The 25,301-nt window shown below is 38.4% G+C and overlaps 2 protein-coding genes across 5 annotated transcripts in view; both read right to left on the reverse strand.

Annotated features, from left to right (window-relative positions):
* The window catches only part of LOC126494175 (zinc finger protein 54-like), a 227,931-nt gene that overhangs the window by 21,776 nt on the left and 180,854 nt on the right, over nt 1-25,301 (reverse strand). The window lies entirely within an intron of this gene.
* On the reverse strand, nt 866-8,369 carry LOC126494191 (zinc finger protein 501-like). Its single transcript, XM_050131452.1, has 3 exons — nt 8,223-8,369; nt 6,021-6,147; nt 866-4,166 (listed from the first exon to the last, which is right to left on the reverse strand). The coding sequence occupies exons 1-3, from the start codon at nt 8,349-8,351 to the stop codon at nt 2,923-2,925; spliced, it is 1,500 nt and encodes a 499-aa protein (XP_049987409.1). The 5' UTR covers nt 8,352-8,369; the 3' UTR covers nt 866-2,922.

Below are 25,301 nucleotides of genomic sequence, written 5' to 3' on the forward strand. Positions count from 1 at the left end.
AGAGAAAATTGATTCACAGTAAACTCTTTTGGGCATAAACTTTAAGGCTTTGTCATCTTACCAATGATAACTTGCCCGCTATGTTCACTGTTGCTTTAGATGATTCTATATGAGTGTAGCTAGCATACAGAATCAACTTTGATGTCCATCCCCTTACACATGGGTAAATAAAAATGTGGGCCCTAGCTTTAAACTTGTTGCTTTTTGTGTTCAGGCAACATTATGTGTAGAAACCAAGAATCCGGGAATGGACCTTTTGTGGGGAAATGCAGGAAGAGAGGATGGAAAGTAGAATATAGGTGATATGAAATTAGAAACTGAGCAGAATATTTCAAATTTGTGGTGCAGGAATGGAGAAGAGAGGGGACTAGTATAAGGTCAACCCAAATGTGCTGTGCATGAAGAAAGTACTTGAGAACCTATTACTTTGCAACCCACGTAAAGAATACAATAAGAGAGGACAGTAGAACACAAGTGCTATAAAAGTATGGGACAGTGCTTGCTAGATGTTCAGTTGGAGATGTAGGAGGAAAAGAGGTGGAGTGGATGGGTTAACCAAAAGGAAAGATGCAGGAAGCAGCCTCATAAAATCCCACTATCTTACAAGTTAATAGGAAGTATAATTTTAAACATTGAACAGTGGTATCCCACATGGGTAAATAATGCTCCTCCCACTCATGGTGGTATTAAATGGAACTCTCTGTACCAAGTACTAATTATCTGTCTAGGACTTACTAGTTAGGAATGCCTGAGAGTCATCCCATACAAAACAGGTCATTTCCTGTGCTCTTGCTTGAAGGCTCTAGGTACATGGTGTTGCTAAAGACACCAAACTCTTGCTCTCTCTCGCTCTCGCTCGCTCTCGCTCTCTCTCGCTCTCTCTCGCTCTCTCTCTGTTTGTGTGTGTGTGAGAGAGAGAGAGAGAGACAGAGAGAGACAGAGACAGAGTCCCTCCTGGCTCCCTTTCATAGCCTGCTGGCAAAGAAAAGGTGTCAGTGGTCTTACTTGTCCTTGGACCCTGTATCATTCAATACCACCTTACTTTACAAGTTGTTTTGTACTGGTGCAATACTTGCATGATTGGTTATGGGCATAACCAAAGTCTTTCCGGATTGTATTAGAAGCCTGATTAATAGAGAAAAATTTATTTCACGGTCAAAAACTCAATTTTGCGAGTTATAAGGCCAAGGAGAGAACCCACTGATGTTTTGTTAATTCTCTTTTTGTTAATCTGTGCTCTAAATATTTGTTATATTTATGAATGTTTCTGCACTCAACTTGAGTTAAAGAAGTCTCCTTTTGCAGTTGGTAGTGATTAATGCATAGGTTCATAACGGTACATAAGGTATTAAGTAAAGCAACTGTTTGACTGTGGCAATTACCATTTCATGATGGCTGAGGGAGAGTCCCATGAGTCTCTTTGACCTCTATGAGAGTCTCCCAGAAGTTAATGAAAGCTATATGATTTATTATTTTGGTAGAGTAAATACTTCCCCCTTTACTTTCCATATGTCAAAATGAAATCATGCCCTCAAGTATTTCTTTAATTTTTTATTGCTTTCGTTTTGAGATGGAGTTTCTCTGTGTAGCCATTTGTATTGGATTTTGGACTATGAACCATGCTCAACTCACAGAGATCCACCAGTTTCTATTTCCAGAGTGCTGATATTATGCCCCATGGAGACCCAAGAAAGACCTTGGGGATTTTAAAGCTATTTGTGAGCATACCTGTGACGCTAAATGCTGGGATTTAAGACATTTATCACTTTGTATGGTATTATTATCAATAATTGAATGTTGAACAAGGTAAATGGTTTTATCACAATTATTTTTAGGGGCTGGCAAGATGATTAATGGGCAAAGCACTGGTTGTTCCAGAGGACCGGCATTAAATTCTCAACATGCACACAATAGCTCACACCTGTTTTTATTTTATTTACACCTTCAAGATCAGACATCAGACCGACATACAGTTCACAGAAAGTCTTATATACAAAGCACCCATGCACATAAAGAATAATTCACATAGTTCATATTTCAGGATTTTATTTGAATATAAGTTCTGTGATATTTTATAAGATTTAACACTTCATTAAAGGCTTTCACATGTTCCTTATCTTTATGTTTCTATTATGTATACTTGGAATTTGTAAGTCAAGAATACCATGTAAATGCTATGTCACTTGATGTACAATGGTGTTTTCTGTGCAGTATGAAGTTTCTGATGTCTTCTAACATTTGAAAGGTGGACAGAGGATATTCCAAAGTCAACACATTTGTGAAGTTTCTCTCCAGTATGAATTTTCTGAAGTGCTCTATAGATATGAGCAGCCAGTAAAAGACGTGTCACATCCTGTACATCTGTAATGTCTCTCTTCAGTGAGAATTCTCTGATATGTTATAAGGTTTTACATGCATGTAAAGATTTTTAAAGGTTTCTCTCCAATAGAAAGTTTCAGATGTCTGCTAAGATGTGAAATGTGGTTAAAGAATAGGTCACAGTCTTTGCTTACATAAGGTTTCTCTCCAGTATGACATTTTCTGATGTTGTCTAATATATGCACATGTATTAAAAGATTTTTCACATTCCCTACCCAGTATCTCTTCAGTATGTATTTTCTGATGTTCTCTCAGAGATGAATGTGTAGACAAAGATTTGCCCCACTTCTTACATCTGTAATATCTCTCTCCAGTATGAACTCTCTGGTGTCTTCAAAATATGAATTCTGGATAAAGGACCTGTCACATTCTCCACATTTGTAAGCTTTCTTGCAAGTATGAATTTTCCAGTGTTTTCTAAGATCTGAGACTGTAAAAAAAAGTCTTGTCATTTTCCTTACATTTATAAAGTTTTTCACCAGTGTGGATTCTGTAATGGTTTTTAACATGTATTATTTCAAGAAAGGACTTTCCACATTCATTTCATTTGTACGATTTCTCCCCAGTATGAAGTTTTTGATGTGTTTTAAGACTTGAACGCTGGGTAAAGAATTTTTTACAGACATTGCACTTGAAGGGTTTCTCTCCAGTATGAATTCTCTGATGATTTGTAAGAGTTGACTTCACAGTAAAGGATTTGTGACATTCTTGACATGTGTAAGGTTTCTCTCCAGTATGGATTCTCTGATGCTTTGTGAGTGTCGACTTCAGTGTAAAGGATTTGTCACATTCCTTACATATGTAAGGTCTCTGTCCAGTATGAACTCTCTGATGGCTTCTAAGATATGAGTTTAGAGTAAAGATTTTGTCACATACTTCACATTTGTAAGGTTTTTCATCAGTGTGGATCCTGTAATGGTTTTTAAGATGTGATATCTCAAGAAAGGACTTACCACATTCTTTGCATTTGTAAGATTTCTCTTTAGTATGAAGTATTTGATGCCCTTTAAGAGTTGAGAACCGGGTAAAGGATTTTTCACAAACTTTGCACTTGTAGGGTTTCTCTCCAGTGTGATATCTCTGATGCTTGGTAAGATCTGACTTTACATAAAAGGATCTGTCACACTCTTTACATTTGTAAGGCTTCTCTCCAGTATGAATTCTCTCATGCAGTGTAAGAGTTGACTTCAGATTAAAGGATTTGCCACATTTCTTACAGGTATAAGGCTTTTCTCCAGTATGAATTCTCTGATGCCTTATGAGATTTGACTTCACATTAAAGTATTTGTCACATGCTTTACATTTATAAGGCTTCTCCCCGGTATGAATTCTCTGATGTACAGTGAGACTTGAGGCAGTACTGAAGCATTTCCTGCATTTACCACACTGGTGTAGTGTCTCTCCAATGTAGACTGGTTGTTGGAAAAGACTGCCTGTAGTGTCAAAACAGTCATCGTATTCTCCCTGCCTGTGCTCTTCCTTTGCAGTGCAGAGTCTGTGATCTGGGGTAATGTTGGAGCACAAATTTAAGGATGCCTCAGACTCTTTAGAATTGAACAGTTCTTCTCCAGTGTGCATGCTTTCATGTCGTTCTGAGTTTGATGAATCAAAAGAGGCATCCCTGTACCAGTTGCGTCTGCAGTTATTAGAGTTGTCTGTAGTTTCACTTGTTCTATAAAGTGCACATGTGGAGGGGTCATGAAGCATTTTCCCAAGCTCCTCACACTGACAAGTCTGCTTTTCAGTCTTCACGTGTTGTTGGGTATGATCATATAGGTAATAGTTCTCTGGAAAATAAGTACAACCATATTAATGGGGATTGTTACTTGATTAACTATTTGGTCAATGATTGTCTCTCTAAGTTCTAGGTTAAAATAAGTCAGCCAGCAACTACTGAGATATTTCCCTTTCACTGTAACTGAATGTGTTCTCACAAAACCCTGACAGCCTTCAAAGATCTTTGAAACATAATAGATATCTGTTCCTTTAAAAAAATACCTTACACATAAGATAGATCAGAAAATTGAGAATCAAAAATTAGCTTTGGGATTAATCTCATTGATTGATTCAATTCTTAATAAATTCAATTCTTAATCTGTCTCTCTATGTTTAAATATTTTTTCTCAGAAATTGGTGAGTACAGTTTAATCCAATCCCAAATTCACAGTATTTAACTTAACTACGTGATAGGCATTAAAGATTACTGTTCAGAAGACCTAAATACATTAAACATTAAATTTTTACTTAAATGCATCACAGCATTTATTTTTCTCTCTAGAAAAACAAATGAGATTTTTCAAAAGGAATGGAGGCAAACCAAGTATTTTACCAGACACAAAAGGCTCATTTCATCTGAAACATGGCCGTCATGGACAGCTATTGCTTATTTCTATCCTTCACTGTCTGAGGACCACACACTGCTGTTTTTAACTTTCCACATGTGGTTATTCTCAAGTCTAGTCTATACGCCAACTCCTGAGAGTATTTTCCAGAAGAATGTCTGTTTATCCTCCTCTGGGAAGAAAACAAAGGATGGAATGTAAAAGCAGACATCAAGGATGTTGGTTAAAGAATAATCCTACATCATGTACCCACATTATTCATAAAATTATTCTAATCTGATGTCAGGATAGTCAAATAAAATGCATTTTGTACTAGTATTTACATCATAATTCAGGTGTAATAAGTACCTGTTCTAATCATTACAACAGACAGGATGCATCCTGGGATCAGGAAACTAAACTAAGTTATATGATTAGAAATCCTTTCAAGTGGAATTGAATATTGCAAAAATGTTCTCAGTTCTTGCTTTCTCTTTCACCCAAAGCCATCACTATCATCTTATTTATTCTCTAGCCTACCCTACACTGTACCTTCTCCTCTCTACATTCCAGGGGAATCTCACTTGCTCCAGAGCTACCATGCCTACAATTCATGTGTCCTATGAGGTGGCCCATGATCCATGCTAGAATGTTTAGAAAAATACAGAAGTCTAACACAATATTGTTCTCAGTATATGAAGAGAATGCAAAGTAGAAGAATCTAGGAATAATTTCTGTCTGGTATTTCCTGTCAGAATCTTCAGTGTATTTGTAGGGGAATTTTAAAGTTTCACATCTTGAAATTTTTCTCACAATTAAAATCATGTCAAATTCAGGCTGGGCAGTGGTGGGACACACCTTTAATCCCAGCATCAGGAGGCAGAGGCAGGCAGATCTATCTGAGTTCGAGGTCAGCCTGGTCTACAGAGCAAGTTCTAGTACAGTCTCCAAAGATATAGAGAAACCCTGTCTCAGAAAACAATAGAATAGAAAAGAAAACAAACAAAAAACCAAACATGTCAAATTCAACAGTGAATATGGAGCTTTAAGATATGGATGTAGATATATATGTAGATTAGATAATATATGACTAAGTTTCTGAATGCATTGAGGAACCAAAATGAGGAGTGTTTGACAAGACTAACATGGAAAATGAAAAGAAAAAAATCAAATACCATGAAAACATTTTTTCTCTACTACCAATCTTTGCCTAGTATCCTGTTGTTTTTTTTCCCATACACATTAGCAGAGGGTTTACAACCTATAATGCCAGTATATACAAGAGATTAGTTAAGAGTTCTACAAGAAAAATGTTCTTACCCACAGAGACCAGGTTGCTGTAATTCTCAAACATCACATTAAGGTGCAACATCCTCTGAGAAGTGTCCAGGCATTCCCACTCCTCTTGGGAGAAGTATACAGTCACATCCTTGAATGTCAGCAGACCCTGAAATAAAATAGTTGTTTGACAGTGTGTTACCAGACAGAGTGCTCTCCTTGAGGTTAGTAGGCTTGAGGAAATTGGGGATGTAAATGATGAAGACAATTACTTAAGCAGATGATTTTAATACATTTACATTTTATAATGTATTATCTAACTCTGTGAAAACAGTATGACACAATAGGCTTACAAGCAATATTCATAAAACATACATTTAAGGTCTGGACACAGTTTCCTATGTACTTTGGGTGCTGTGATTATGACCCTGGGGATTCTAGTGTACATGTCTCAGAAGGAAAATTCATTATGATGGAATGTGCTCTAGTTCCTGTACCTGTAGATCACTGCCACTCAATCAATTCTGTGGGTTCTATTGCCTTACAAGATTCTCAGTTTGTGTGTTTGAAACCTAGGACCCATGCCATCCCATTACATAGCAAAGTGGTAGAAAATGGAAAGTGGAGATTTCATGGTTGAGTTCATAGGCAACAAATTTTCATTTTTCACAGTAACAATGAATTTAATAACAATGAATTTAATAATACCATTAACTTATAAGAACAGGCAATCTATGGGATTTATTTTGTAAGCATTTTTGAGACACTATCAAGCATATAGAAAAATCCACATCATATTTTAGATATTCTAAAAATTCCAAAATAAACAGGGATATGCCAACTTGGAATGAAATAGCAATTTCAGAAATTTTTAAGAATAATTCATTTCTGAAGAATTAAAAAAAATTGACGGAAGTCCTGTTAGAGGATATTTGTTTATACTGCATGAAGGTCTGCCTAAAGTACCTGATTGGTTTAATAAAAAGTTGAATGAGCAATAGCTAGGCAGGAGCTCTAGGGAAAGAGATGAACTCAGGAAGAATCTGGTGTGGAGGGAGACTGTTGATAGAGGTTTCTTTCTTGCCCGGTCTCACAGTTGTTCAGTCCCAAAGAAATGCACAGAGGTCTATATTGACCATAAACTGGTTGGCCTATTAGCTCAGGCTTCTTATTAACTCTTACATTCTACACTGACCCATAATTGTTGACTGTGTCAGCCATGTGGCTTGGTACCTTTTGTCAGTGTGGCATTCTCATCTTGCTTCCCCTGTATTGGGGTGAAGACTGACCCTTTCCTCTTCCAAGAATTCTCCTGTTCTAGTCACTCCACATATACTTCCTGCCTGTCACCCTCACTATACTTCCTACCTGACTACTGGCCAATCAGCATGTTATTAAACCAGTACAACTGACAAACCTTTATAGTGTACAAGACCATTGTCCCACAGCAGGAGATACCAACGTGTCACAGAGCAGATTGGAAGGAAAGAAGAAAAGAAAGGTAGAAATCCACATGACAAAATGTAGATTAAATGAAACAGGTTATTTGAGTCATAAGAGTTATTTGAGACAAAGCCTAAGCTAAGATCTCAGCTTTCATAATCAATAATAATTCTCAGTGTCATTGTTGAAGAGCTGGTGGTCCCAAAAAAGAAAGTTCAACTACAATGTCCAAAAACATAAGAAATGATATTTAAGTTGTAGCTAGCATGTACACCTAAGGCTAGCAATTGTAGATGCATTCAAAGTATCATAGATTTCCTGTCAGTAAAGGAAATTCTGTAAATATGTAAATATGAAATTCTGTAAAAAATGTTATCACTTTTCAATGTGTTTCAAATATAGACCTCAAAACAGACTAGGGGAATATTTTAGCTTTTTTGCATCTTAAGTTTAAAGTTTTCTTGTGTTCCTTTTTAGTACTTATGCTATATTGTCTAAGAGATTTCAGGTTAGTGTTTATGATTCTTCCTTTATTTCTCTGGAAATGCATAGTGGTGACATATTTTATCTGAGTCATGAGTCAGGAGTGGTAATAGATCTTCTGTCCCCAGTGATTACGCTGCCCACATAAAAGTACACTGATTTATACAGTATTTGGGTCTGCTTAATCTCAGTGCATGGATTTTTTGTTGTTTGTTAACAACTCTCATAATAAAATATAAAATATTATCAGTAGTGGAAAAATAAAGGCTTTCAATATCTGACAATAAAACATTTCCAGAAAAGGACATGACCACTGACCTGAGACATTCTTACTGGAGAATCAGCCATTTCTTCTGGTATTTCTTCTTTGAGTATCTCTTTCAGGAATAATGAATAGATGGCTTTTTGTCCTTTCATATAAGGGGTCAAAAAGAAAAAGGAAAACATTAGTACTGAAAGCTGTACGAGAACAAGAGAACAATGTCAGATCACATGAAAAGACCCAAGAAACAGAATATGTCCAGGTACCCAGACAGTGTTCCCAAATCCAGGAAAGCATGGAATGACATTTAAAATTTGAAGAGACAGTCAGTATCAACAATATTGTTGAATCCAGAAAGGAAATATATCTTCAAACTGATGAAAATATAAGTGCATTTCAAGATAGTCTCGACTTGACATAATCTATGTTATCAAACAGCTTTGCAGACAATAATTAGAGGCAAAATTTCTACAGGAGAATTCGAGGGTTTTTTTCCATGAGAATAAGGGAAATAATAAATTTCATGTGAAGAATAGTAGAGTCTGGAAACCTGGAAAGAAATCATCCATGGACAAGACATCAAATCACTAATTGTCACAGAGAAGGCATAAAACTATTACAAATAACCCAGCCAGCAACAACATCAAAAACAAAAGCATTGTAAGTAAAAATGTCACGACCAAAAATCTAGCCACTCTGAAAATTGATATGGAGAATCCTCAATTAAATAAATAGATCTTCAAGTTAAATAAGTCTAGCATGTTGACCCAGTTCTACTTCACAGATGATTGATCAGTCACATTCATTGCCACTCTACTCTCAATAGCTACAAAATGGAACCAACCTAAATGTTTCTCGATTGACAGAATACTGAAAATTTGGTATGTATACACTATGGAATACTATTCAGTTGGAAAGAAAATTGAAACCATGAGCTTTTCAGGTAAATAAATTCATCTAGAAAAGATCATATTAAATGAAGTAACCCAGAAAGACAGACATTGCTTGTTCTTTCTCATAGTAAGTTTCTAACTTCAAATGCTCAGATGTGACTACACAACCTGGAGTAACTGAAAGTAGCCCAAAAAGTAAAAGGAGACCACTGTGGGGTGTGGGAGGAGTGATTGACAGGGAAATTAGAGCGAACAGTGATCTAAAAAGGGGTAACTGGAAAACCGTTTGGGGTGTGTGTTAATTATGGAGAATGGACAGATATATACAAAGGAGGTAAAATAACAGTAAGGACTTTTTAAAATCATAAGGAATTTTTCTTTTGTCATCTACTAATATGGCCTATAATACATACAAGTCTCTGGAAGCATATACAGTTAGCGTATAAATAAAAATTTCCCATCACAGCTGAAGTTGCTCTTCACAAGAGCCATAGATTTTCTTTCTTTCTCTTTCTTTCTTTCTTTCTTTCTTTCTTTCTTTCTTTCTTTCTTTCTTTTTCTTTCTTATATTTGATTTTTCGAGACAGGGTTTCTCTGTAGCTTTTGGTTCCTGTCCTGGAGCTAGCTCTTGTAGACCAGGCTGGCCTCAAACTCAGAGATCCGCCTGCCTCTGCCTCCCAAGGGCTGGGATTAAAGGCGTGTGCCACCACCGCCTGGCACCTTAGATTTTTCTAAGTAACCACCCCACCCACTTGCTTGGAAATTGTTGGTCACAGATGTTCTTGAGATTCCCAAAACTTTACAGGCTGCTGTGGCTGCCCATGTTTGTTTGCCTCATAGATGAAGAAGGTGAGTCTTTATTGTTGAAGAAGCCATGTACTTCTGTCACGGCCAGAGGACTTGCAATGGACCATTTTAAAAGTTTTCTCCCTGGGACCTAGCTTTAGTGGTTTCAGAAAACAACATTCCTGCTTTTAAAGGAGGGATCTAACCAACAGAGTTACCCAGCAATGGCCATTGTGAACCACAACATTTTCTCCTTAACACCATAAACGTAAGGGTACAAGAGTGGGCCACATATATTGTTGGTAACCAACAGTTTCTAATTGGATTTAATACCTCTTCAAGAAGAGAAAAATCATCCCTGTCTTGGAAACCTAGCCTGTTTCTGGGAATTAGTGAAGGCTGAATCTTGGGGGAGAACCTAAATCCACCATGCATCACTCACGTGCATAGTCATAAGATTATGTTTGCCTCCTCGTCTCCATTCTTCTGTAGAATGTCTTCTCAGCTGCGACAGGATAAACCTGAGATCTTTCCCGATGGAAATCTCCAGAATTATTTCTAGTGAAACAGAATGTGACAAAACTGAATTCTTGTCCTACAGATCCTCATCTCCTCCCTCTCAACACTCCAGGGCTCAATAGGTGAGCAGGATTACATGATCGATGAATCCAGCACATGGTAAAGAAATTGTTCAGAAACCAAGTGGATTTCTCATGAAGTTCTGTGCTCAGTAGATGAAGATACAGGATTCTACAAGTGATTCCCCAGTTGTCAGGCAGGGCCACAATACTGAAAACATTTGGAAAGCATTCTCAGCTAGTGCCACTAGAATGCCACTTCCAGTCACAGCTCAGTCAACTCTCAGAGCAGAAATGGAATGGAATAATTAGGATCACAAAAGCATCCAAAAATGAACTAGTGAATGGACCATGGACCAAATTTGATGAAAGTCTTAAATCTAGCAAAGGAAGCATGCTTGAGTAGTTTTGCAAAAACCTGAGGAGGTAAAGGGAAAGAGCCAGCAAACTATTCTTGCGCACAGAATCCAGACTACTGCAAATGTGTAACATCCCGTCAAAGCTCTCTGCGTAGTCCTCAGCCATTGCGAACCCTCCTCTCCGTAGTCATACCACTGGCTCTCAACAGACCACAAAATAAATCCCAGCAGTATTTTTCTTTTAGCACAAATTCAAATTGGTTTTAATAAACCCCTAGTCAGATATTAGAGTAAATGCTGAAAAAGAAAAATCAGAGAAGTCAAGGAGCCAGCCATGACTGCAGCTTCTTACCTCTACTGAATCCTCAGGCCAAAAGGCTGAGATCCTGTCTCTAGGACTCCTCAGACTGAGTGGGCTTACCTCGTGTCTCCTCTGGCCTTATATTCCTCTTTCCACCAATGCTTCCCCTCCCTAATGCTGGAATTAAAGGCTTGTGACTTTGAATCCTAAGATTAAGATTAAAGGTGTGAGCTTCTCTTTTAGACTGGTTAAATCTCACTTAGCTCAGGATGGCCTTGAACTGATCTTATTGTTTCTTTATCCCAGGTTCTGGGATTATAGTTTTGTGCTACCAAAGCATGGCCTCTATGGCTAACTAGTGGCTAGCTCTACACAGTGATCTTCAGGTAAGGTTTATTTGTTTGAGCATAAACAAATTATTACCACCAGTTGGAACAGTTTTGTTAGTACACACCTTTAATTCTAGCACTTGTGCAACAGTGGTGGGTGGAACTCTACGAATTTCAGTTCAACCTGGCCTACATGATGAAGTCTTGTCCAGGTAGAGCACCACTGTTAGTTCACGTCTCAAACACAGCAAATACAAGAACCAAAAATAACAATTTGATCATGTGTCCATGGACAATGTGCTTATCTTTGACCGAGGACACAAAAGATTATTGTAGACATTTGAGTGATGTAGTTGAGCTAATATAATTCTTCAAAAGCTGCTTTCTAACATTATCCTATACCATAATACCTTTTTTTATTTTTTGCTTTCTTCCCCACCTTAGGGCCAGTGTTTCTCTGTGTAGACTCAGCTATTCTTTAACTTGCTCTGTAAACCAGACTCACAAGGAACTTCGAGATTCACCTGTCTCTGCTTTTCAAATGCTGGAAATAAAGGCGCACATCACCACCACCTGGTTTATAATGCCTTTTCTAACTGTGAAAATACTTTGATCTGATACTATAAAACAGCATACTCTGCTTTTCCAGTCTGGTTTAATATCAGGTAGAGCTCAGAGCCAGGTAGAATCCTCTATTTGTGTGTGTCAATTAGTTTTTGTCTGTTTGTTTGTTTTTGGTTGTTTTATTTTCATTTTTTTAAAAAGGATTTCACTGTGTAGTGTTGATTGTCCTGAAACTCTACAACAGGTTGTTTTGTACTCTGGAGTACTCGTATTAAAGGCGTTTGCCACCACCAACCAGATGTCAAAAGCTCTTTTAAATAACTTTTCCAATATATTTCCGCTGGAGTTCTGATAGAATCCTGTCAGTCTGACCATGGGTTGTTTTAACGGTGACAGTTTATACCTGCTTAAGTCACATCGCTACTGATATTCTACTTACATCTTTATTTCATGTTGTTTAAATTTGATGTGTTATATTCATCTGTTTCAATTAGAGTTTCCAATTTAGTGTAACAGAAGTCTTTAAAGTCAGTTAACAAGAGATCAACTTGATCACTCATTTTCATCATGCAGGTTGTGCAGTTACCTTGCATAAATGACAAGACATGATAAGAGAATGGGTGTTATTGGCTGAGCTTTCATCCCAGCACTCAGTAGGCAGAGGCAGGTAGGTCTCTGTGATTTAAAACCAGACTGGCCTACAGAGTGAGTTCTAGGTCAGCAAAGACTACAGAGCAAACAACAACGATAACAAAAATATAAATATCAGCAAGGACATGAAAGCCTTTTAACCCATCACTCAGGGGCATAAACTGGGGAACTCAGAGTTCAGGCCAGTGACATCTATATAGTGAGTATAGAAAGATGGAAAAACACAGAGACATTGTCTCAAAATAATGCAAACTGCTTTATTAGAAATATCTTTTATGGGACAAGAAGCACCATGTAAGCTTCCAAAGGAAAGAGCCAAGCAAAAGTCCTGTGATCCCTATGAACCACATCACGTGTCATCCTGGCACAAGAGCCCTAAGAATGTAGTAATGAAAAGCATAATTTGGTGGTATCATGAAGCACGATCCTAATTAGTCTTATTAATGAAAACCCTGAGTCAGCTATTGAGGGTCAAAACTGAAAGATGAGAGAAAAGGAGTACCCAGTCACCAGAGAATTCTTTTTTTTTTTTTTTTTTTTTTTTGGTTTTTAAAGACAGGGTTTCTCTGTGGCTTTGGAGCCTGTCCTGGAACTAGCTCTGTAGACCAGGCTGGTCTCGAACTCACAGAGGCCTGCCTCTGCCTCCCGAGTACTGGGATTAAAGGCGTGAGTCACCATCGCCCGGCTCACCAGAGAATTCTTATCTTTACAAAATCTCAGATCCAGTGTTTGGGATATTCTCTCTCTCTCTCTCTCTCTCTCTCTCTCTCTCTCTCTCTCTCTCTCTCTCTCTCTTCAGACTGACTGGACTCAATATCTTGTCTCTAAGAGTCCTCAGACTGAATGGGGGTGGTCCTCTCCAAATCCTCAGACTGAATGGGCCTAAGATATGTCCCATCCACCTTATATTTTTGTCTCCACCTCACTAGTGCTGGGATTAAAGGTGTGAGCCTCCACCACCTGGCTCCGTCTTATAGACTGATTCAATCTCAAGTAACCCAGGGCTTTGAACTTCTGATCTCCCTACTTCCTTCTCCCAAGTGTTGGGATGAAAGGTGTGTGGCACCACTACCTGGCCTCTATGCTTAAGTAGTGGCTAACTCTGACTATTTATCTGGAGGCAAGCTTTATTCATCAGAACAGAAATAAAATATCACACAACAGTAAACAACGACTCTCTCATTAGACTGAAGACCCTCTTAACTAAGGAGAAACCATGACTGTACTAAAAATCCAGCTGGTGCTGGTAAAGACATGAATCTTGGAGGACAACTAACAGCCACCACTTTATTAAACCATCATAATCCCTAACAAATAACTTTATCCTTGTACCCACAAGTAAGGTTAATTTTTGTCCCTCATCAAAGAAACATCGTTCTTTTTTTTGTCCTTACTGTTTTTTCTTTATTGATTTTTATTGAGCTCTACATTTTTCTCTGCTTCCCTCTCTGCCTCTACCCTCCCACCCTCAACCCTCCCCCAAGGTCCCCATTTACTCAGAAGAACTTGTCTTTTTGTACTTTTTACTTCCCCTGTAGATGAGATTTATGTAAGTCTCTCTTAGGGTCAATATTGGACCCTAGAGTCTAAACACCAAAAATGAGTCACCCCCAGAGACCGCCTCTCACACCACAGCTGAAGTAAAAGCATGAGGATTTTATTAATTCTGTCATGACAGGATACCTCAGCATTCAGGAAGCCGAGAGACCCCAAATAGCTGGTACAGGCTACTTTTAAAGGAAAAGCCACAGAAGCAAATGGGGGCTGTCTGGGGGTTGTTCTTTGACCATTATGATTGGTTTATTCAAATGGGCTACTATCAATAATTGGCTGGAGAGCAGTTGCCAGATCAGATGAGGTAAGAGGTCACTTTGACCCCATTTCCCAGGGACTAAGTCAAAACATATGTGTGTGGGTAACTGTTCAGGAACTGAGTCAACATCTAAGGGTTATCTTGACCCATTCAATAACTGAGTTCTATTTGAAGAACATTCAGAAGGACTCAGGGAGATGATAGAAAGTTCCCAACATTTCAGTACATGTGTGGGCAGTTGTTAGGTCCTTGGTTCCTAGGTGGGAAGGGGGAAACATTACTGCTGAGACTGAGAGTTTCAGAAATGGCTTCAGAAATGATTCCACATCTTCATTGTTGTCAAAATTCTCTGGGATTGTGGTTTGTAGGCTGGTCTTCTTTGCTTTATGTTTAAAAACCACCTGTGAGTGAGTACATGTGATAATTGTCTTTCTGTGTCTGGGTTACCTCACTCAAAAATAATGCTTTCTAGCTCTATTCATTTTCCTGTGAAATTCAAGATGTCTTTTTTTCTGCTATGTAGTACTCCATTGTGTAAATGTATCACATTTTTCTTATCCATTCTTTGGTCGAGGGGCATTTAGGCTGTTTCCAGGTCCTGGAATGACAAAGTTGCTATGAACATAGTTGACCACATGTTCTTGTAGCACGATTGGTGCGGGAGAATTGTCTGTATTCTGTCAATCATATTTTGAATAAACTCTGAATGGCCAGGCAGAAAGTATAGGTGGGTCAACCAGCCAAAAAGTAGAGGCAGGGAGATGAGAACAGGAGAATTCTAGGAAGGAGGAAGGCCATTCTCAATTCCTGCCCAGACCACTGAAGAAGCAAAATGTAATCTGCCCCGCTGAGAAAGTTACCAAGCCATGTGGCTAACATAGATAAGAATAATGGGTTAATATAAATTATAAGAGCTAATAAGTAGCCTGAGCTAATGGGCCAATCAGTTTTATAACTTACAGAAACCTCTGTGTGAAAACCCCAATGAGCCCAGCCCTCATGTTACATAATGGCACCCACATGGATAACTGCATCCACAGAAAGCCTGAAAAAGCTTGGGAAAGAATAAAGCATGTTTTCTTGGTAGCAGCAATTTCTCAGGTCTGTTCTGCTTGATAGAGGCAAGCAAGCATTCTCATCTAAGAGAGGCTTTCTGACTCAGCTTTAGCTGCAAAACCTTGCTGCTCTTTTAAGAGGTCCTGTCATGAAACACTTAAACAGTGTTGATGAAAAGCTGACTGCTTGCTTCTCGATTTTCAGCTGTAGCAGGAAAAAGGCTGTGCTGTTTTAAAATGCCAGCTTTCTGGGCTGTCTGCTAGTGCAAACTCTGACTCTTTGAGGCAGGAAGGCCGGCTACAGAGAGAGGACTTTAGTGTTGTCTGTGGACATACTGTTGCAGCTTGCTTGCTGCCAGGGACCTTGAAATGCCATAGAGTTGTGGCAATTTAAACATGGCTACAGCCACTACCTCCGCCACGAGGCTGGAAAGCTAAAAAATGGGCTGGATTCAGCTGTCAAAGCTATAGCTTTAATCCTCTCCATAAAGACTCATGTGGTCAGAAAAAGAGAGATATAGAGTAAAGAGAGATTCAAAGATGAAGAAAACCTCTAAATGTTTTACAGTGTGTTAAAAAATATGCAGACTAAAGGTTAAAGTCCTTAAAAATAAAAAGAAAGAAAGAGATTAGTGGGGTGTGGTGGTACACACCTTTAATATCAATGCCTGGGAGGCAGAGAGAGACAGATCTTTGTGAGTTCAAGGTATGACAGCACACGCCTTTAATTCCAAAGTTTGGGAGGCAGAGGCAGACAGACCTCTGTGAATTCAAAGCTGGTGGCAGACATAGTTAATCCCAGCACTTGGGAGGCAGAGGAAAGTGGATATCTGTGAGTTCAAGGATAGCCTGGTCTACCAAGGGAGTTCCAGGACAAAGATACACAGAGAACCTGTCTCAAGCCAAAAGTTAAATGTAAAAAAAATAAAAGAAATAGAGTTTAAAATAAAGCCACATAAATATGGAAAACACACAGAGGATCTGGATACTGTATATTATTATGCTCTCTTTGAATTGTTTGAATGCTAAGGAAGGAACAACAGCTGCTAAAAGATACTTGCTTATAAATGCTGCTGAATTAATCTAAGATAAGTATTTTGAAAATACCTTGACTTCAAAATTGAAGTCAAAATGTATGTTACTTTGGAGAAGAGATTTTGCTTTTGTTTCCACAGGAAAGACTGTGGATTCATTCTGAATTAAGAAAAATCAGGTTCAATCAAGGAAGACCACCTGAGAAATCTCTGGTAGGAACAGATGGCCCAGATGTCTGAGTTCTACATCTAGAACATATTCAAAATGCTGTCTGAAATGATCAAGACTCACAGGATATTCCAGTCAGGACTTGATCATAACTTTAAATTTTCTTTAGGTCCCCATTAGATTATCAGCACTCCCAACCAGCAGGAAGTATCCTGGAAAACTATGCCCACATTCCCAAAAATTGTACTATGGATATTTTTTTTTGTTAAAAAAAATGAGGGGGAAGTGGTGCAGGAGAATTGTCTGTATTCTGTCAATCATATTTTGAATAAACTGATTGGCCAGGCAGGAAGTATAGGTGGGTCAACAAGACAGGAAGTAGAGGCAGGGAGATGAGAACAGGAGAATTCTAGGAAGGAGGAAGCCCATTCCCCATTCCTGCCCAGATCACCGAAGATACAAGATGTGATCTGCCTCACTGAGAAAGGTACCCAGCCATGTGGCAAACATAGATAAGAATAATGGGTTAATATAAATTATAAGAGCAAATAAGTAGCCTGAGCTAATGGGCCAATCAGTTTTGTAACTTACAGAGACCTCTGTGTGATTTTCTCTGGGACTAAAGAGCTAGTGGACTGGGTGGGACGGAAACCCCAACAAACCTGGCCCTCATGTTACATGATTTAGCATCCTTTAATACCACAAAAGTGGTATTACTGGATCTTGAGGAAGGTTGTTTCCTAATTTTCTGAGAAATCACCACACTAACATCCAAAGTGGTAGTACCAGTTTGCATTACCACCAGCAATGCAGAAGTGTTTCCTTTCCCCCACAACCTCTCCAGCATAAGTTTTCATCCGTGTTTTTAATCTTGGCCATTCTTACAGGTGTAAAATGGAATCTCAGAGTTGTTTTAGTTGGACCCTAAAGCCCACTTACCAAGGAGAGGTTGCCCCAAGAGACTACCCTTACACCACAGTTGATGCAAAAGCAAGAGGAATTTAATTTGACTGGCATATCAGGGTCCTCAGCCTCAGGAGGAGAAGGACCCTGAAAAGTTATTACAGGCTTCTTTTAAAGAGAAAAACCACAGAACAAAAAGGGGGAGTACAGAAGTAGTTTGTCAACTATTGTGACTAGCTTGTTCAATGGTCAGCTATGATTTGTTGTTGCTATGGCGATTGCTGGGTTGCTTGAGCAAGGAGAAACACCTGCAGGTCATCTGCAGGTCATTTTACCCCAGTTCCAGGACCTGGGTCTATTGAAAAAAAACTACAAAGGGGATGGAAAATTTCATGGGAAAGTATCCAAAGCTCTAGTGCATGCATGGGTGATTATCAGGTTCCTGGTTCCCAGAGGAGGAGAGGCAGTAATGCTGAGCCCCAGGGTCTTTCATTTTGATTTGCATTTCTCTGATGATAAGGATGTTGAACATTTCCTTAAGTGTCTTTCAGCCATTTTAGATTCCTCTGTTGAGAGTTCTCCGTTTAGGTCTGTACTCCATTTTTTACTGGATTATGTGTTCTTTTTGGTGTCCAATTTCTTGAGTTTTTTGTATATTTTGGAGAACAGACTTCTGTCTGATGTGGTCTTAGTGAAGATCTTTCCCCATTCTGTAGGCTGTCGTTTTGTCTTCTTGACCACGTCCTTTGCTTTACAAAAGCTTTTCAGTTTCAGGAGGTCCCATTTATTAATAGAAACATCTCTTTTCTACAGAGATCACTGCAAAAATCCACAATTAATCAAAAGACAGAGTTATGGAGACCAGGCTCACTGGATACATCTACCAAATACTCTTTCTCCTAAGGTTTAAGCATCATTTTTTAGGAGGGGGCAAAATGACTAACAGAGGCAGAGGACCTTGGAGTTTGTTGTGAGTTCATGTCTCCTAGTGTAATCAGAGTGCTCTAGTTTAAGAGAACTTATAGAATGATTATGATATACATATACATACTTATATACATACATACATAAATATATGCAAATATACATATACATACACACATGCATATACACTGTTCAGGCTGCTGTCCAGGTAATCCGACAATGGCTGATTATAAGAGAAATTCCAAAAGTTTTGTACTTATTTATTCCAAGAGGATGGAGGTCTTAGCTGATCTTCAGTATATGCTGAAATCCTAAAGAAGTAGGCTCCAATGCCAGTGAAGGACTGGATGAACTAACAAGGAAATAAGCCCACAAATGGTGAGCAAAATTATTCCTATTTCTATGTCCTTATAGTCTTTCAACAGCTGGTGTGCCCCCACCTCTCTATCCTGATCAAAGGTGTGTGTCCTTCAGCTTAAAGTTATTTGTTAATGGCATTGGTCTTCCTATTTCTAAGTTTTAGGCTAGAAGTGGATTACTGAATATGATACTTATAACTAGCAAAAATAATGTCTCACGTGTATGTCCTCCATTTCTGGAATTGTAGTTCATTCCAGTTGTAATCAAGTTGAAAATCAAGAATGTAGTAATAAGTGCGGCGGGGCTGCGTCCCCAGCACCCCGGCCGCCTGCTAGCTCATGCCCGAAATAACAACACACAAATTGTATTCTTTTAAACACTGCTTGGCCCATTTCTATTTAGCCTCTTCTAGGCTAATTCTCACATATTAATTTAGCCCATTTCTAATAATTGTTTGTAAGCACCCCAAGGTGCACTTACCGGGAAGATTCGAGCCTACGTCCATCCTGGGTCGGAGCTTCATCGCATGTGTCTCTGAGAGGAGCTATGGAGTCTGAGCTCACTTCCTCTTCCTCCCAGCTTTCTCTTCTGTTTACTCCTCCCACCTATGTTTTAACCTATCAGGGCCAGCCAAGCAGTTTCTTTATTGCTTAACCAATGAAATCAACAGATTGATATATGACACTCCCACATCACAAGACTAATCATCATACCTAGTAATGTCAGACGTTTTGTTTATAAAAACCTCATCAACACGACCTCCCACAAAAGCTGGACAAAGAAGAGAACAATGGACAGGCCAACATGCATGGGAAATAACCACAGGATGAGATTGAGGATGTGCTGGACCTACTGTGAGTTAGATATCAGTCAAAACTCCCTTGATCACCTGGACTCCACATGTCCCTATTTGACTGGAGGGCCACAATGTTTCTTGGGATCCCATGATATCAGCATCAGTTCAGAACCAGTATTCAAGAGACCCCAGAAAGTCTTGCTGTTTTCCTCCCACAGTGTGGAGTCACCCTTGTAAATGCTCAAAGGTTCCCCTGGGGAAAAATTGGAGAAAGGCTAAATACAAAACTTTTCTGGATACTATCAAGATCTTTCCTCAGGGAAACCTGTCTACCCCTCCATTCAAGTGGTTCTGGGTCTGCAAATTTGATCAAGTCTGGAAATAGACTCACTAGCCAAGATTGTCTTTTGCTATTATACTATGTAACCTTTCTTTCATTTGTTTGATATTTTTTCTGCTCATACAGAACAAACAAGCACAGTAGTATTCTTATATATTTCATGCCTGGAACACCATATGATTCATGCCACTATAAAGTTCACCCTGCCTGTGCTGACCATGACAGCTTAGGCCACTATGAACATTGTTTTGTCTAAGTTGACCTTTATGATAACTATGATCAGTTCATGCTGTTACCTGGTCCCTGCTACCTTAGGATCCAATCGAAGCCATAGCATTTAATATGTCCAATTGAGCAAGAGCAACTCCAACACTAGGGTTTGTCTCAGGGATAAGGGTGAGAAGAAAATATTTCAAACTTGCAGGTGCCCCTCTCACCATTTTGCATCTTATAGGACTTATGACACACATATCTTCTGGGTCTTCTGATTATGGGGGAATGGGTTTTACACAGAATACCCACTCTAGCATTTCAATTTCCCTGAGCCTTAAAATCCCTTCATCAACACTAAGCTAAGGGATATTCAAAATCAACAACTCATTTTTAGTAAACTAGCTTTTGATCAATGAATATGAATCATTGTAATGACTTACAGGTTGCACTCCCAAATGGCTAGTTGTGAATGAAAATACCAAAACCTAGTAGCGTCTCAGTTCTATGAAGATTGGTGTCTCAGTTACTCTTTTATATATGCTGGTATTGCAAAGAAGTAGGCTCCAGTGCCAGTGAAGGAATAGATATGGTGGCAAGGCCGGGTCAAGCAAGCAAAGAATGAACACACACCCATCTGTCTTCCCTTGTCTTTATGAAGGCTTCCAACAGATGTGTGGCCTATATTAAAGGTTTTTCTTAGAGCCTCAAGGTCCTGATCAAAAACATGGTTCAAACAGACTCAAAATCTCTATCAAAGCCATATTGTATTATTGCCTCAAGATGTGGAGCACAAGTGTGCCCTCCATTTCTGGATTATAGTTCAGCTGCCAACCAAGAACCCATCATGATGTACATAGACATGTATACTACAATAGCAATTAATGAATAAGAAGCCAGGGATTTTAAATCAAGCATATTTATGATACATGGGAGAGTTTGTCAAGAGAAAAGCAACAGTTGAAATGTTTTAATTATATAAAAATTCAATATTGAAAATGTAAAAAATCAAAACAGAAATAAAACAAACCAACAATAACAAATCCAAAATAAACCAAAAGAAACAATCAAAAGTTATATACCTGTTAGAGAAGCGCAGTCTAGGACTCCTTTAAGTTTCCATGCTGCCCTACCTATAATGTCAATTATCAGGAATAAAAACTATAACTAACGCTGGCATACTTGTGAAGAAAGGAAGTTAAGCACTATTATGGGAGTCAGAACTAGAATATCAATGTTTGAAACCTGTGTAGTGTTCTCAAAACACTACATATTTGAAAGAAAGAAAACCACTGTGCAACTCAATTACAACACCAATGTCTGACACTATTCCTGTGAAAATGATGACAAACATCTATTTAGTCAGATTCAGAAACAAGACCAACAAATTTGGGAAACCAAGAATATCTGTGCACCATGTGTATTCCTAGTGCTAGAAGAGGCCAGAAGAAGGCATTAGATGCCCTGGAGTGAGGTTCAGATTGAGTGCCCATGTGACAGTTCTGGGAATTCAAAGTGAGTCTTCTGAAAGAGCAGACAGTGCTCTTAAGTACTGAGTTATTTCTGAATTATAGTGGAACCAGAGTTTTATTGGGGTGACCTACAAGTGTAGGGGTAAGGGATATGGTACTTGTAGATTCATAAAGGACTCAATAACAGCTGCATAGTCATGTGACAGTGATGGCTAATGAAGATGGAAACCTAGGGATCACTGCACAGCTGGCAGGCAGCTCAGAGGATATTGGAAAGTGCCTTTCAAACAGCTTGTTTTTCTTGTCTAATATAGGTAGCTTAACTGGTGTCTGCTTGATGGCTGGTCTGAGCATCTTCTGTGCAGTTCAGCTTGTCTGACAGTGTCAACAGTCCTTACCAATTATATATGCTTGAGGCAGGAGGGCACTATTGAATTGTATCAGTTTCTGTGACTTCTAAGAGATATTAAGTTTTTCATTTCTGAATGCCAGAGATTCTTTCTAGGATGTAATATTCATCTTTCTTCAAGAAGTGGCACTCAACCCTTGTGTCAGGACCTTTTTCTGGCCACATATAAGATATTTACCTTATATTCATAACAGAAGCAAAATTGGTTATAAAGTAGAACAGCAATAATTTTGCACTGGGGCATATTACAACATGAAGAACATTATCAAAAGTGTGAAAACATTAGCAAAGTTGAGAAATACTACCTTGAAACATTCTATATCCTTATATCTCTTTTAAAATCCTGATCTTTATGGAGCATCCTACGAGATGAAAGGGGTAAATCTCACACAGATGGATACACAATAAACACTCATGGGCACGGACTAGAAGGATTTGCCCTCTCACCAATGAGAACTAACACATCATATTCATTGCTGCTTTATTGACAGTATCCAGGATATAGAATAAATTTACATGTCCATCAACTGACACATGAGGAAATGAGAATATGAGTTCTAGCTTCAAACTTGTTGTTTTTTGCATTCAAGTAACACTGTGTGTAGAAGCCAGCAAGTCAGAAATGGACCTTTACTAGGGAGATTCAGAACGAGAGGCTGCATAATAGAATATAGGTGATATGAAGTTAGTGACTACAAGGCCTAACGAAGACCTTCCAGTAAATAAGGATACCCCCCTAAAAGTGGAGTGGCAGTATGCTCATGAGTTTCCTGGGGAAGCTTAGAAGCAGTACTCTTGGAAGAAGTCATAAATGATTTATAAGAAATTTCCCATAAGCCCAGTATCCCCATGTTGTAAATATGTGAACATCTCCAAGCATGCAAGATGCAGATATCAAAGCCTCACATGTCACTGTGGGCATAATGCGGCTCAGCTTTGCTGGATCTTTGTCAAGATGCTTTGCTGGCTTTATGTCTTTTACCTTTCCCATCAGAAATGATTGGACCAACATAGACGGTTTCTCTGTTTGCACTTTCTCATCTTCATACTAGAGACAAACCTTAAAGTTTATCTCTAGTATGAAGATTTTGAAAGTGGACAAATTATGAGTCTTTAATCGATCTGTTTTTATGTTTTCTTTCAGTTTGCAATTGTGTAATGTCAGTAATTTGAACATTAAGTAAAGGTTTGTCAAATTAAATGTGTTTGGTAGCTGTAATTTATAATGGACAACAAGACATAGGAATTAAATGTGGTATATACCTTTTGTGGTTTCTCAGAAGTATAAGTTTTATGATGTACAGCACAATGAGAGGTCTTTGTTTTTATTATTATTATTATTACTATTATTGAGACATGATTTTTATAGTCCTTTGTAGTCCTGTTAGTCCTAGAATTCACTATGTAGACTAGAATGTACTCATAGAAACTCATAGAGATCTCTTGCCCTGTGCTTCCTAAGTAACAGGAATGAAGACATTTACACTTTGCATGACATCATTATCAGTTATTGAACATTGAACAATATAAACAGTTTTATTAGTGAATATTGCCAGTTTCTGTTATTTCTTAGAGCTATTAAATTTTCTGTTTCTGACTTCAGAAGATTCTCTGTAGGTTGGAATATTTCACCTTTCCTCAGAGCAGTAGCACTCAACTCTTACGTAAAAATTCCTTTGGGGTCACATATAAAATACCCTGCATATCAGATATTTACATTATGTTTCACAATAGTAGCAAAATTACAGTTATAAGGTTGAACAAAAAAATTTATATTTGGGGGACACTGCAACATGAGCAACATTTTTAAAGGGTCACAACTTTAGGAAAGTTGCAAACTACTGCCATGAAGAATCCCATTTCCATATGTCTCTTTTAATATCCTGAATTTGAAGGAGCTTTCTACAATATGAGATGTCTCACAGAAAATAGATACACAGTAAACACTCTTGGGCAAAAACTTTACAAATTTGCCATCTTACCAAAGAGAACTTGTCCATCACGTTCATCACTGCTATATTGATAGTATCTAGGATATAGAATCAATTTACACCTCCATCATTTGACAAATGGGTAAATGAGAATGTGGGTCCTAACTTCAAACTCATTGCTTTTTGTGTTCAAGTAAGACTATGTGTAGAAGCCAGGAATCCAGAAATGGATTTATAGTGTGGAGATTCATGAAGGGAGTATGGATAGTAGAATATAGATGATATGAAATTAGAGACTGTGCAAAATACTTCAAACATGTAGTGCAGGGATGGGGAAGAAAAGGGAATGCTGTATGACCAACCCAAATAAGCTGTCCCTGAAGAAAGGACATAGAGCCTATTATTACACAACCCAAGTAAAAAAAATATGATAAGAGAGCATAGTAGAACACAACTGTTATGAAGTATGGTAAACTGACTTACTTCTGTTTGATGCTCAGTTGTGAATGGGGCAGGAAGAAAGTAGGAGGGGTGGGTTTGTTAACCAAAAGAAAGAATGTATGAAGAAGCTTTATGATACCACTGTCTTACAAGTTAATAAGAAATACAATTTTAAAACACTGAACAGAAGTATCCCACATGGGAAAATAAAGTTCCTCCCAGTCATCGGAGTATTAAATAGAACTCTCTGTATCAAGTACTGGCCATCTGCCTAGGATTTACTGGTCAGGGAGGCCTGAAGGTCATTCCAAACAAAATAGGTAATGTCTAGTGCTCTTGCTTTAACTCCCTAAGTACACGATGTTGCTAAAGACACCAAACACTTGGGGTGTGTGTGTGTGTGTGTGTTTGTATGTATGTATGTATGTATGTATGTATGTATGTGTGTGTGTGTGTGTGTGTGTGAGAAAGAGAGAGAGAGAGAGAGAGAGAGAGAGAGAGAGAGAGAGAGAGAGAGAGAGAACATGCAATGTTCAAAATGTTTAATGCATCTGAAAACTCTCCCTCCTGTCTTCTTTTTGTAGGCTGCTGCCTGAGGAAATGAATCAATAGTCTTATTGTCCCTGGACCCTGTATCATACAATATCATCCTGCTAGGCAAGTTATTTGTACTAGTGCAATACTGGCATGACGGTTATGGGCATTACCATAATGGTAATTACCATATGGTAATAATAATGGTAATAATCTCCAGATTGGATTAGAAACCTGATTCATAGAAAGAAATTTATGCCATGGTCAAAACTCAAGCTTGGGG

The sequence above is a fragment of the Alexandromys fortis genome, unplaced genomic scaffold (genome assembly GCF_014885135.2).
Source record: "Alexandromys fortis isolate MF-2015 unplaced genomic scaffold, M_Fortis_MF-2015_v1.1 scaffold_351, whole genome shotgun sequence".
In the NCBI taxonomy this organism is placed as follows: domain Eukaryota; kingdom Metazoa; phylum Chordata; class Mammalia; order Rodentia; family Cricetidae; genus Alexandromys; species Alexandromys fortis.